Consider the following 13,713-nt stretch of genomic DNA (forward strand, 5'->3'; position numbering starts at 1 on the left):
TTAATGTCGAGTATCATTCCATCCAAAACCCAATTTTTAATGTTGAGTATCATTCCATCTAAAACACCATTTTTAATGTCGAGTATCATTCCATCCAAAACGCTATTTTTAATGTCGAGTACCATTCCATCCAAAATACCATATTTAATGTCGAGTATCATTCCATCCAAAACACAATTTTTAATGTCGAGTATCATTCCATCCAAAACACAATTTTTAATGTCGAATATCTTTCCATCCAAAACACCATTATTAATGTCGAGTATCATTCCATCCAAAACACCATTTTTAATGTCGAATATCTTTCCATCTAAAACACCATTATTAATGTCGAGTATCATTCCGTCCAAAACACCATTTTTAATGTCGAGTATCATTCCATCCAAAACACAATTATTTATGTCGAGTATCATTCCATCCAAAACACCATTATTAATTTCGAATATCATCCATCGAAAACACCATTATTAATGTCGAATATCATCCATCCAAAACACCATTATTAATGTCGAATATCATTCCATCCAAAACACCATTATTAATGCCGAGTATCTTTCCTTCCAGAAACCTGAATTAAGTTCAGGTATCTTTATATTGTTCATGCCCAAAACCAGATGTTAACATGGAGTATTTCACCCTCCAGAAACCCATGGTGGGTCACGACAAGAGAGCCTTATGCTGTTTGTGTTGCAAGCGAGGTCCCGTCTCATTGAGGACTCAACTCGAGAGAACGGCCTACGTCTGCGGGGAAAGTATCAAACTCAAGGCTGATATTGACAATCAGTCCGAGGAGGAGATCAAACTCAAACTCAAACTTATGCAGGTGGGTTGGAACGGAAGTCAGAGAAAGAGAGAGAGGCAGAGAAGGAGAGGATAAGAAAGGGAAAGGAAAGTGTAAATCAAAGAGAGAGAGAGTGAGAGAGGAAAATAAATTTTGAAAAGAAAGTGTAAATCATAGAGGGAGAGAGAGAGAGAGAGGAGGGGGGGAAAAGAAAATGTGAAAAGAAAGTGTAAATTACAGAGAGAGAGAGAGGAAAAGAAAGTGCGAAAGAAAGTGTAAATCTAGAGAGAGAGAGAGAGAGAGAGAGAGAGAGAGAGAGAGAGAGAGAGAGAGAGAGAGAATAGAAAGTGCGAAAAGAAAGAAACTCATCTTGTAGGAAATGGAACTGCGCCATTTGTTTCTAAAACATAATTTGATATATTTAGCTATTTCATGCTCGATGACGTTTAACCATCGGATGGGGTGATAACAACCTTATACTGTATGCGTGAGAATTTTGATGAGATTACTGATTTACTGAAATAATAGAAGGGAATATAGAACATATCATACTTGATATCAAGTTAATAAAATAACAGGTGATTAGTAAATTATCTACGAAACATTTCATTTCCATTTCCTCCTGAATATCAGGATATTGTACGGTCTTCAAATAGCTGTTCCTTTTAGATAGTTATTCATTATAAATAAGCATATTTAATAGTAATATCAATTATAAGGATATTATCTGGTCGTCAACTGTTCATTGGAGATCTTTATTCATTATAAATAAGTTTATATTTGATAGTAATTTCAGTTGTCAGGATATTATACGATCTTCCACTGTTCATTTTAGTTATTCATTATAAATAGACTTATATTTTATATCAGTATTCTCATTTGTCAAATTGTAAAGTAGTGTTATATGACCTAAACTTCCATAGCATTGCTTTATAAATTAAAGACTGAGATTTGCTTTAAAAGAATGGCAATTCCAACTGGATGAAATATTGGAATCTGGGGAAAAAAGCTACATTCTGTTCGACGTTCCAACAACGCGTTGTAACAACCCCATCAGAGACACATGAACGAAAAAAGATTATTGATGGTTACGTTTTAAGAATTTCAAAAAAGCAGGCGTAGTCGTAATTGGACGCTTGTTTGTGGATGGAAGGAAAAAATGGTTCTATTCAATTTTGCTCCCTCACTGGAATTTTTGTTTTTTAATTCGGTGACTTTAACAGTTTAGTAAAATTTTCGTTACAGTTAATATGTTTAGAAAAATATTTATTTTTACGCGTGATATTTTTGAATGATGTTTTATATATATATATATATATATATATATATATATATATATATATATATATATATATATATATATATATATATATATATATATATATATATATACTGTATATAGATAGATGTATGCTGTGTCGTATTTCTTTGGCTTCATTTGGTCTATTTCGAAAAATCTTTTTCATATATCAATTGCTGTCGTCACTCTTTTTAAAGAGATTGGTTTTACTGCAATTAATTCTAATAAAAAAGGATATCCGTATTTCATCGTCACTGCGCTGTTTCCCAGAGCACAGCGCTTAATTTTTTCGTTATTTTCTCCTTGGAGTATTTCAATAGCAGTCTCATTTCTTTGGAGATGATGCGATCCTCAGCTAAGGTTATGCAACACCCATCCGGTCCTACCTGTCCTCGTCTCTTGTGTTAGAATTGGTCCAGTTTTTCGTTTGTTTCTTTGCTCATCGATTTAGGCTCTGAATTGTCTCTGTTTCTTTCCTCATCGATTTAGGCTCTGAATTATCTGTTTCTTCCCTCAACGATTTAGGCTCTGAATTGTCTCTTCACTTTTGTTTTCTCACATTGATGAGAAGCTTTTACTGTTTCTTCTCGCTTCTGCGAATGATCTAACAAAGTTTACACCCAAGTAACAGATTGCCATACTTTTTGCAATATATACATATAATTGTATACATGCACTTATATCTATACATATATACAGTGTGTGTGTGTACTTGTATGTATATGGAACTAAAATAAGGAAGAATTTGCAAAAAGTATGGCGATCTGTTACTTGGGAGTAAACTAATTAGATCATTCGCAGAAGAGAGAAGAAACAGTAAAATCTTCTCCTCAGTGTGAGAAAACAAAAGTGATTAAGTCACCAAAATGCACGAGACAAATCTATATGCAGATAACCACAGGAAAGATGAAAATTAAAGATCAGGTACCAAGCGCTTTCGTGTATTAAGGACACTTCTCGTGGGTACAAGTGTACGTAATACGCGACAGCGCTTGGTACCTGGTCTTTAATCTTCACCTTTCCTGTGTTTATTTACTTATATACATACTTATATATTTATGTATATATATATATATATATATATATATATATATATATATGTATGTATGTATGTATGTATGTATGTATAACTGAATCACGAAAATATGGAACTTGATGAATATATAAATAAAGACAAAATCCACGAAGGAAAGAGAAACACTGGAGTGCTGCGAGGCCTTTCGACTGGCGTCCTTTACTTAGCAAAGGACGCCAGTCGAAAGGCCTCGCAGCACTCCATTGTTTCTCTTTCCTTCGTGGATATTGTCCTCATTATATATATATATATATATATATATATATATATATATATATATATATATATATATATATATATATATATATATATATATATATATAATGCTCAAGAGGTGTGTGTATGTGTACGTGTGAGTATCCCGTTTATTTGAGAAATGGGAGGCATATACAGGATTCTGGAATTAAACCTTTTCTAGTTTATTTGAGGCCGTTCGTTTAAGGCTGAAACGAAGATCAAAGACGTAAAAAAATTGCCACAAAAATGCCGAGCAAAACTGGAGTAAAATGTTTATCGTTTTGCAATAGGTTTATGTCTGAATCTCTCTCTCTCTCTCTCTCTCTCTCTCTCTCTCTCTCTCTCTCTCTCTCTCTCTCTCTCTCTCTCTCTCTCTCTGTTATCTTTTCAAACAGAAATTTTGCAACATGTTTAGAATATTCCTCGTCTATATCTCGAGAATTCTGTTGGCAAAACTCCAAAGGAAATAGCGATGAATACAACATCCAGTATATAACTAATTGTCTTTGACGTTTCACTCTCGCGCGCGCAAGAACCTTTTGTATTTAAGAAATTGGAAAAAACTAAAAATCAAAAAGTTCTTTTGATGTAATACTTTGTATAATTCCACTTTAGTTGAGTTTTCCGTTGTATTAAATCTCAACTTTAACCTTTTGGATTCCGACATATTTTCCTTTGATCGTTTTCTATAGTAATTTGGTAATAGAGCACAAATTAGCAATGGTAGATATTCTACGCCTGTGTATTTCTATATGAAAATAAGTGACGTAAATAGCACCTTATGCATTACAAATATCACGATCATTATAATCAGCAGAGATTTTTTTCTTAAAAGATATTTGTTATCAGTAATTTTCACTGGCACAAATACCTCATTTTTTCTCATGATCAACTTTAATTTACAAGGATTATTTAAATAAAATAATCTGTGTGTGTGTGCGCGTGTATGTGTATGTGTGGGTATCCCGTTCATTTGATAAATGGGAGGAATATACAGGATTCTGGAATAAAACCTTTTCTAGTTTATTTGAGGCCGTTCGCTTAAGGCTGAAGCGAAGCTCAACGACGTAAGAATTGCCGCGAAAATTGCGAGAAAAATTGGGGTAAAATGTTTATAGTTGTATGAAGGTTTACGCTTGAATCTCTCTCTCTCTCTTTCTCTCTGTCAAAAAGGAAATTGCCATAACAGACATGCTATCTTTCCAAACAGAAAATGTAGCAACATCTGTTTAATAGCCCTCGTCTATTTCTCGATCATTCTGTTGGCAAAACTCCAAAGGCAATAGCAATGAATACAACGTCCAGTTTCTAACTAATTATGTCTCTTGGCATTTTACTTTCGCTCGTGGAAGAATCCTTTATGTTTACGAAATAATGAAAAATTGGCACTCAGGAAATTCTTTTGATGTAAAGATTTAAAGGATTCCTTTCACTTTGAGCTTCAGGATTCCGACTTCTTTTGCACAAATCGCATTTTATAGTAATTTGGTAACAGAGCATAAATCAGTTTTGGTTGATATGCTGTAAATAGTATGTGTTATTCTGGTAAACTGGTAATATAAAATGAAGTAACATAACTGCTACCTCAGGTATTATAAATATTTTCGGTATCTTTAGTTAGTATCAACGGATAAATTTCCTTCCTAAATATAATCTTGTAATGGTAATTTTCAATACACAAATATCTCACCATCTGCAGTAATGATCAACTTTCGTTACAAGGACACATCTGACGATGCTGAAGATTAGCATAAAAAGCTTGATATCTTTAGGGTCTGATTTCTACAATGCAAATATACCTAAAGGGCAGCTTTTGCCTGAAAACACCAGAAGTTTGATATTTACGATATTTACAAGTTTAACCCTAAGTGAGAAGGACCGTACTTTTTTATTTTACTATTTCACGGGTCATTTTTAATTTTCTGAATAGAACTTTTTTCTGTCCGCACTTTTTTATGTCCGCCCTCAGATCTTAAAAAGTACTGAGGCTAGAGGGCTGGAAATTGGTGTTTTGATCATCCACCCTCCAATCATCAAACATACCAAATTGCAGCCCTCTAGCCTCAGTAGTTTTTATTTTATTTAAGGTTAAAGTTAGCCATAATCGCGCTTCTGGCAACGCAACAACAGCCTAACCTGATTTCTTCTTGGTAAGAAAGAAAGAAAGAAAGAAGTAAAGAGAGAAAGAAAGAAATAAAGAATGCAAGAAGGAAGATGGACGTCACGCTTGGATCGTTTTGCTAAATCTTTCATTTTTTTTATCCTTCCCTTCCTTCAACCTGCAGTTTCTCTCCTCGTGTGTCCACTTGTTTTCTTTTATCTGTGTTCTGTGGTTTACATTATGTAAAGCATTCCTAGAAGCCTCGTTAATATGGATATTGTCTTCCCGCCGTGAATATTTTTCTGTCAAAGACAGTGCAGTATTTTCTCTTCATTGCCTGAATGTCGTCGTCGGGGACGATTTCGCTTTTTAGTTTTCCGAAAGGAAAACTATTGTGCCGGCTTTTTCTGTTCGTCCGTCCGCACTTTTTTCTGTCCGCCCTCAGATCCTAAAAACTACTGAGGCTAGAGAGCTGCAAATTGATATGTTGATCATTCACCCTCCAATCATCAGACATACCAAATTGCAGTCCTTTAGCCTCTGTAGTTTTGATTTTATTTAAGGTTAAAGTTAGCCATAATCGTGTGTCTGGCAGCGGTATAGGACAGGCCACCACTGGGAAATGGTTCAAGTTTCATGGGCAACGGCTCATACATCATTATACCGAGACCACGGAAAGATAGATCTATTTTCGGTGGCCTTGATTATACGCTGTACAGAAAACTCGATTGTGCCGAAGAAACTTCAGCGCATGATTTACTAGTTTGAATAGGTATACAGATTGAATGAATGAGAAAGTGAAGGAAGGAAGAAAGGAGTGAATGAAAGGATAAAGGAAAGAATGAGGGAAGGAAGGAATGAAGGAAAGAATGAAGGAAGGAAGTAAGGAAAGAATGAAGGAAGGAATGAAGGAAAGAATGAAGGAAGGAATGAAGGAAAGAATGAAGGAAAGAATGAAGGAAGCAAGGAATGAAGGGAGGAAGAAATAATAATATAAGGACATCGTTCATTGAGGGAATTTCTCGTTTGTCAGTCACAAGCCACCTTACGAAGACATGAAAACAACTGTAAACCGACATAAATTCACTTTCAATAGCGTTGTAAAAAGAAGCAACGCAGTGTATGTACATATGCAAACTCCGTACGTAATACTGATGCGTGAATGTGTACACATGCGCGCCAGATAAGTTTAAAACGCTCAGGATCAAATTTCATTAACCAGAAAATCAAACTCCCGGATAACTGTTTAGGGGAGAAATGGCTTCGGAGATGAAAACGCCCACATAAGTGTTTTGCGAGATCTGGATTTATTTGAAGTCAGAAGTGAATGAGATCCCAATTAATTTTTGATGATGGGTCGTCGCCTGAGAGAGAGAGAGAGAGAGAGAGAGAGAGAGAGAGAGAGAGAGAGATCCTCTTAAAGATGCTTGGCCTGAGGTGGCCAGGTTAAAGAGAGAGGTCTCTCCCCCTCCTATGCTCTTTCGGGTAAGATCAAACCTCAGGGGTGTGAGGTTTGGAAAGAGTGTCTGTATTTTCGGGATTTTATTCGTTTTCAGGGCCATTTTGATTGTGTTGCATGTAGCCTTGATGAATGCTCCGTCATATATATATATATATATAATATATATATATATATATATATATATATATATATATATATATATATATATATATATATATTATATATATATATATATATATATATATATATATATATATATATATATATATATATATATGTATATATATACTTATAAATTTATATAGTATATATATATATTTATATAAATATATATATATATATGTGTGTGTGTGTGTGTGTGTGTGTGTGTGTGTGTGTGTTATAGGCAGATAGTGAAACCAGGCATTTTATATAAATGCCTGGTTTATATATTATCTATATATGTTAACAATCTTTATATATATATGTGTGTGTGTATATATATATATATATATATATATATATATATATATATATATATATATATTATATATATATATATATATATATATATATATATATATATATATCTCAAAGTCTAAGTCGTTCCTACGCCATCAACTGGCCTTAAAGACATGTCTTGTACAGCGACAAGCTTGTCATGGCCACCGGATAACCCAATGGGGTTCCTTATCCTTTCTGTCTCGCCTATGACTCCCAGGAGTCATTAAATGTTAAATAAACTGTATATCTGTAAGTCACTGTGTATATGCTAATTTTTTGCTCTGTCATGCTACTTTTAAAAAATGTCAGCATTTTAAAGAGCTGTGTAATTCTAATTTTCCTGGCAGACGTTCATAAAGTAATTTCCTCCATCTGTATACATTTGCTTCACAAACTAAATGAAGAAATATGATGATTTACAACTGAGGATATTGGAATAATATGTGAATTATTATTATTATTATTATTATTATTATTATTATTATTATTATTATTATTCAAAAGATCAGCCCTTTTCATATGAAATATGCCCACAAGAGCTTATTCATATGAATATGGTGTTCATTAGAAAGAGGTATCAGGAGGTAAAAGGAAATACTGAAAGATCACACTTATTAAAAATTAAAAAAAAAATGTGATTTCCTGCATAATCATTATTTTCCTTCTCTTAGATAAAAGAGAGAGGTAGTTTTATTTTCTCACGTGCAAAGATAATTAATTACTCTTAGTAATGGACGTTCGATTCTTTATTCAAAGTTGTAATGTCGTCTTATGTGTGACAGTGGGTGATATTTTTATCAATTTTATTCATTACGTGTTATTTATATATATATATATATATATATATATATATATATATATATATATATATATATATATATATATATATGTATATATATATATAATAAATATACAGATACATACATACACATATATTATATGCATACATATGTACTGTATATATATATATATATATATATATATATATATATATATATATATATATATATACTGTAGATACATATACATATATATACATATGTGTGTATATATATACATATGAATGTGTGTTTCCTTAATTAATATTTTGGTACATTAGTGTTATCTATCAAACTCTAAAATTGTCATTTAATATTGTATTTCCATTCACCCTTACTTACATCTTACATCATTCGACCCTGCCTAGCAAGGACTGATTCGTCAGTAAACACAACTAGGCCACACTTATGTTCATATTAGTATTTACTATTTAACCAAACATATTGAAACGTAAACATTCAAATGATGATCTGTTCGTTACCGTTATCTACCATAACAGCAGAAGGATGTCTGCATCTTCTGATATTTGAATTCATCACGTTTTCTTTCACAACTGACCCCTGATCCCCTTTTCCTGCCGAGAGCAGCCAGATTTGCTGAACAGCAGCACTAATGGGTAGTAAATGTGCCTCGCTGTAGAACTTCTAAGTTCCAGAGGTCCTTTATTCCTCACACCGTTGGACTGTGGAACAGTCTCCCTGAGGGTGTCGTGCAATTGGAATCTCGAAAGTTCAAGCGAAGATGCAGTGCATTACTACCTTAATACTATTCTCCTTCCATTTTAATACATTTTTATCTATTTATTAATTTATTTTTTTTCTGTTTTAGTAAGTGGGATCTTCTTTTAGCATTTCCTTTTACCTCCTGTTGTTTCTTTCTAATGAATACCGTATTCTTTGGAAGCTCGAATTTCAAGCCAATGGCTCCTGCGGGCTTATTTCATATGAATAGGGTTGATCTTTTGAATAATAATAATAATAATAATAATAATAATAATAATAATAATAATAATAATAATAATAATAATAATAATAATAATAATAATAATAAAAATAAAAATAAAAATAAAAATAATAATAATAATAATAATAAAAATAATAATAATAATAATAATAATAATAATAATAATAATAATAATAATAATAATAATAATAATAATAATAATAATAATAATAATAATAATAATAATAATAATAATAACATATTATTCCAATATCCTTTAAGTAAGTAAACCCATATCCCACAATGCCATACTAAATCGCCTGTTTTTCATTGTCCTCCCAGTACGTGGAGTACTTCATCGACCGTGGGGTACTGGGGGTGACGAAGGACATCCAGCACCCGGTTCTGGAGTACACAGGCGACGCCGTGCCCGGAGGGACGCGGTGGAAATTCGACTCGTCTCACAGCCTCGTCGTTCCGGTGATGCCTCCTACGCTTGTGGGCGTCTGTCGCCTCCTCCAGATATATTACGTTCTCAAGGTACGGCACTGGAAGCTATGAATCCCGTAGGGGCGGTAGGGAATGAGATACATGAACAGAACATAAACTGATACATATAAGAACATTCATTGTGTTAACAAGAAGTTTTCCCTCATTAAGATGTTGGAAAACTATCGATTAATCATTTAGTAATGCATGTTTCGTAGTCAAAACCTCAAGTTAAGGATATTTTAGACGTTTGAATAAACAGTCAGCATATCAAGAACCTAAGAAACAGGAGATCAGCGCCTGCCCTATGAGCCTACAGAGGCCCAGGAGGGCTTAATTAAAAAATTAATCAAGAACCATTAATTGTACATATTTGGTAGAAAATCTCACCTTACGGACATTTTAAACGTATGAATAAAGACAAGCATATCAAGAACCATTGTATATACATATTTGGTAGTAAAGACCTCACCTTAAGGACATTTTGGACGTTTGAATAAATGACAAGCATATTAAGAACCATTAGTTATGCATATTTTGTATTTAAAACCTCACCTTAAGGACATTTTAGGCGTTTGAATAAATGACAAGCATATCAAGAACCATTAGTTATATTTATTTTTATTTAAAACCTCACCTTAAGGACATTTTAGACGTTTGAATAAATGGCTAGCATATCAAGAATTATCTTACTTTATTAATCATATAAGTTTAATACCTAAAGAGCACAGATTTTGGAATTACCTACCTCAACAGTATCACGTTACCCTTGTTTGCCTCCCGGAGATAAGATAACAGCGGTATAGGGTGCGTGAGATAGCAAAAGATAGCTGGAAAAGTTTAATAGATACCATGACATAATCAGGCTGAAAATTATTTGAAAGCAAGTAAATAAAGAATAATGGAAACAGAGAGATAAGAGAGAATGATTGAAAACTCGTTTCAAAACCGAAATGAGAGCAAAACGAAATTGAAAGAAATGTTTCAGAAAGATAAAAAAATATTGAAGGCTTGACGTTATCTCTGTCTTTGGGAAAATTAAATTTAACAGATTTTTTTTTTTACAGAAAACAGAATATTTTTGTTCGTAATTTTCTTTTGTAGCGAAAATTGGACTTTGAATAAGATTCAAAGAGAATAAGAAAAGAAACTTATCCTATATGCATGTCAATCTCCTTACATATACAAGTTTTACAGTATATTATATATATATATATATATATATATATATATATATATATATATATATATATATATATATATATATATATATATATATATATATACATATATATGTATACATATATATATATATATATATATATATATATATATATATATATATATATATATATATATATATATATATATATATATATATATATATATATATATATATATATATATATATATATATATATATATATATATACATACATATGCATACACATATATATATATATATGGCATTGCAGAGTTACTCGATTTTATCGCCATCTCATCACCGCAGGTAAACGTCGAGATGAGCAAGTCAGGAGAGGATCTTCACATGCACTTTCCAATAACGATCGCAACAGTTCCTTTCCGGATTCCAAATTCCAATCAGCAACCGAATATTACTTACAGTAAGTCACGAAAATTTTTGAACTAATCTTGTCTCCTTAGTAGGAAGGTAGGTTATCTTTCTTTTCGTTTGATTGTTATTTTTTATGTTTATTTATACCCTGTAATTCTGTTTCGTGGAAATTATTTACTTGGGTTTCTTGAAGATGAACCTCATCTTCATGCTTGGTTTTGATTTATGTTTCCTTCTGTGGTTACTTTTGTTTTGAATTGTTACTTATAATTTTTTTTATAATTATTTGACATTATTAGTTATGTGCACAATTCTTTTTTGATTTCTGTGTCTTCAGATTTCCTCAGTTCAGATTTCAACCATTTACCTTTGATTTAAGCAACTGCGTTTTCGAGGTAGGTATTTTCGGTTAATTTTCTTTCGTTTTGAGGGAATTTTGATCCACCTTTTTGTAGTGGGAGACGGCGTCGATGACCATCGTTGTTTTGATGCCAGTTTATATAATCAAAGGAGATTCGTCAGAGATTTATGCACATCTCTGTCTGTATCTCAGTGAAATGCGATGATGTACAGATTTTCCAATAAATATTTGAAGGATTTCCATTTACCTTTCTAAGTTTGATGTACCCTACGATAGCTAGAGTAACATCTGTGCTTTATAACACATAATGTATTTTCCCTTTATATCTGTTCCAACAATGACTGAAAATGAACGAACGTCTTCTACGTTCATGACCTGTCTCTTGATGCTCATTTGTTTTCTCACGAATTCCAGTTTTGCTCCATTCCTCCTCATTCCATCTCCGCACGCCATTCTCTTCCAGGTGTCTGTTGCGATCACGTCGAGGGGGGTCAATACATAGGGCCAGAGTTCCAGTTAGGTCAAGTATACGACGGCATGGAGAACAGTCCGGAATCGGTATTGCTGTACAGACCCGTGTACGTGTGCATACCGAACCCCAAGCTGAACAACACTCCCGCTGCGCGAGCGCGCCTCCTGGTGGAACAGCAGAGGACGTCCTCTGTGGGAGAAGCAAGCGCAGCAGCCATCGCCATAGCTAACAAGAAGTCCTCCAAAAGGGGTTCCTCCACCCTGGAAGGCGGGGACAAGACGTCAACCATGTGATCCAAGGAGAGATACTAATTTTTTGGGGCATTAGAAAAAAAAAGTTGATCGTAGGAGTTACCAAGTGCGCGTGATGATGGAACTAAATTCGTTCTCGGTCATGCCTAAAGAGCTGGAAAATTGGCGTCGTTCTGGAAGTACTGGAAAACCCCTCGAAGACAAGAGTCGGGACACTGGAAACTTCCTATTTCCCTGAGTGTTGTACTGGAACCTACCCAAGGTCTGACTTCGGTGACATTGTTGTGAAGTGGAGTTCCACCAGCTGAGTGCAACAGACACCAGCGTGAAGTGGGGAACTCGAGATATTAGCAAAGGCATCGTGGAACACTGAGCATAGCAGTGGTTAACAAAGCGAAGTTCTTTAAGCTCCAGTTATACGATAAGAATCGAAAAAAAAGATAGACTATCGGATCGAAGAAAATATTCTGTTTCATTCAACCATGCTCTCCATCCAAGAAATGTGTATATACCTTAAATCTAATTGACACTTGAAAAGTTTTGATTAGATTGTTATAGTTTTATGTGATTACTGTTTACTTTAATCTTTATATATATTTGTGAATGGAAGTAGCGAGATAGTTATAAATGCTGTGGAATATTTATATTCTAAATCAAACAGATATCATTCCTTACGAGGACTCGAAGCCTGTGAGGGAGTACGAAATGAAATGCTGCGTAAACGAGGTCGATAATCGTAGTAAGAATATTTAACTCTCTTGAGTGAATGGATGTTCGACAACTTGAAAAAGTCATTGATAAAGTTAGAATACTGGTGTATTTAAATGTAATAAATTTTTCCATAATTTTTTTTATGATTTTGCGGATATGTATGGGATAAATCTATGGCTGCAATATCTTTCCAACTTTATTTAAAAAGAAAATAAGCAAAGAACGTTATTATTCTATCATGAACAGTATCTCAGCGAACAAGAGAATGAAAGAACAAATAATAGAACTACAATCAAGTAGAAAGAGATCTCTTCTCTTCTTCATTATCAAACTCATTATGATCTCATTAACACGATATTTACTTATCTCTTACAAAAGTCTCTAACTGTTGACCTCAAGTGACAGCTAATTAATGAATTAATTAAACCTGTTGCTAATCAGCCGAGGCATTAATATTATATTATTTTCTCTGGGCCTTTTTCAATATTTGTTTTCTGTTCTTTTGCGCTTTGATATGTAAAAGTTTTAGTATATATATATATATATATATATATATATATATATATATATATATATATATATATATATATATATATATATAAATATATATATATATATATATATATATATATATATATATATATATATATATA

The 13,713-nt window shown here is 33.0% G+C and overlaps 1 protein-coding gene across 2 annotated transcripts in view; it reads left to right on the top strand.

The window, feature by feature from the left end:
* The window catches only part of LOC136828811 (arrestin domain-containing protein 2-like), a 355,899-nt gene extending 342,627 nt beyond the window's left edge, over positions 1-13,272 (top strand). Inside the window, exons 8-11 of one of the 2 annotated variants that reach the window (XM_067087043.1) lie at positions 644-823; positions 9,543-9,740; positions 11,200-11,314; positions 12,090-12,693. In XM_067087043.1, coding sequence (XP_066943144.1) covers positions 644-823; positions 9,543-9,740; positions 11,200-11,314; positions 12,090-12,391 — 795 coding nt within the window. In that variant the 3' untranslated portion in view covers positions 12,392-12,693. Of the gene's footprint in view, positions 1-643; positions 824-9,542; positions 9,741-11,199; positions 11,315-12,089 lie in introns of both variants that reach the window. The other variant, XM_067087042.1, reaches the window with a different exon arrangement.
* The last annotated feature ends 441 nt before the right edge of the window (positions 13,273-13,713 follow it).

Source organism: Macrobrachium rosenbergii, chromosome 43 (genome assembly GCF_040412425.1).
Source record: "Macrobrachium rosenbergii isolate ZJJX-2024 chromosome 43, ASM4041242v1, whole genome shotgun sequence".
NCBI lineage: Eukaryota > Metazoa > Arthropoda > Malacostraca > Decapoda > Palaemonidae > Macrobrachium > Macrobrachium rosenbergii.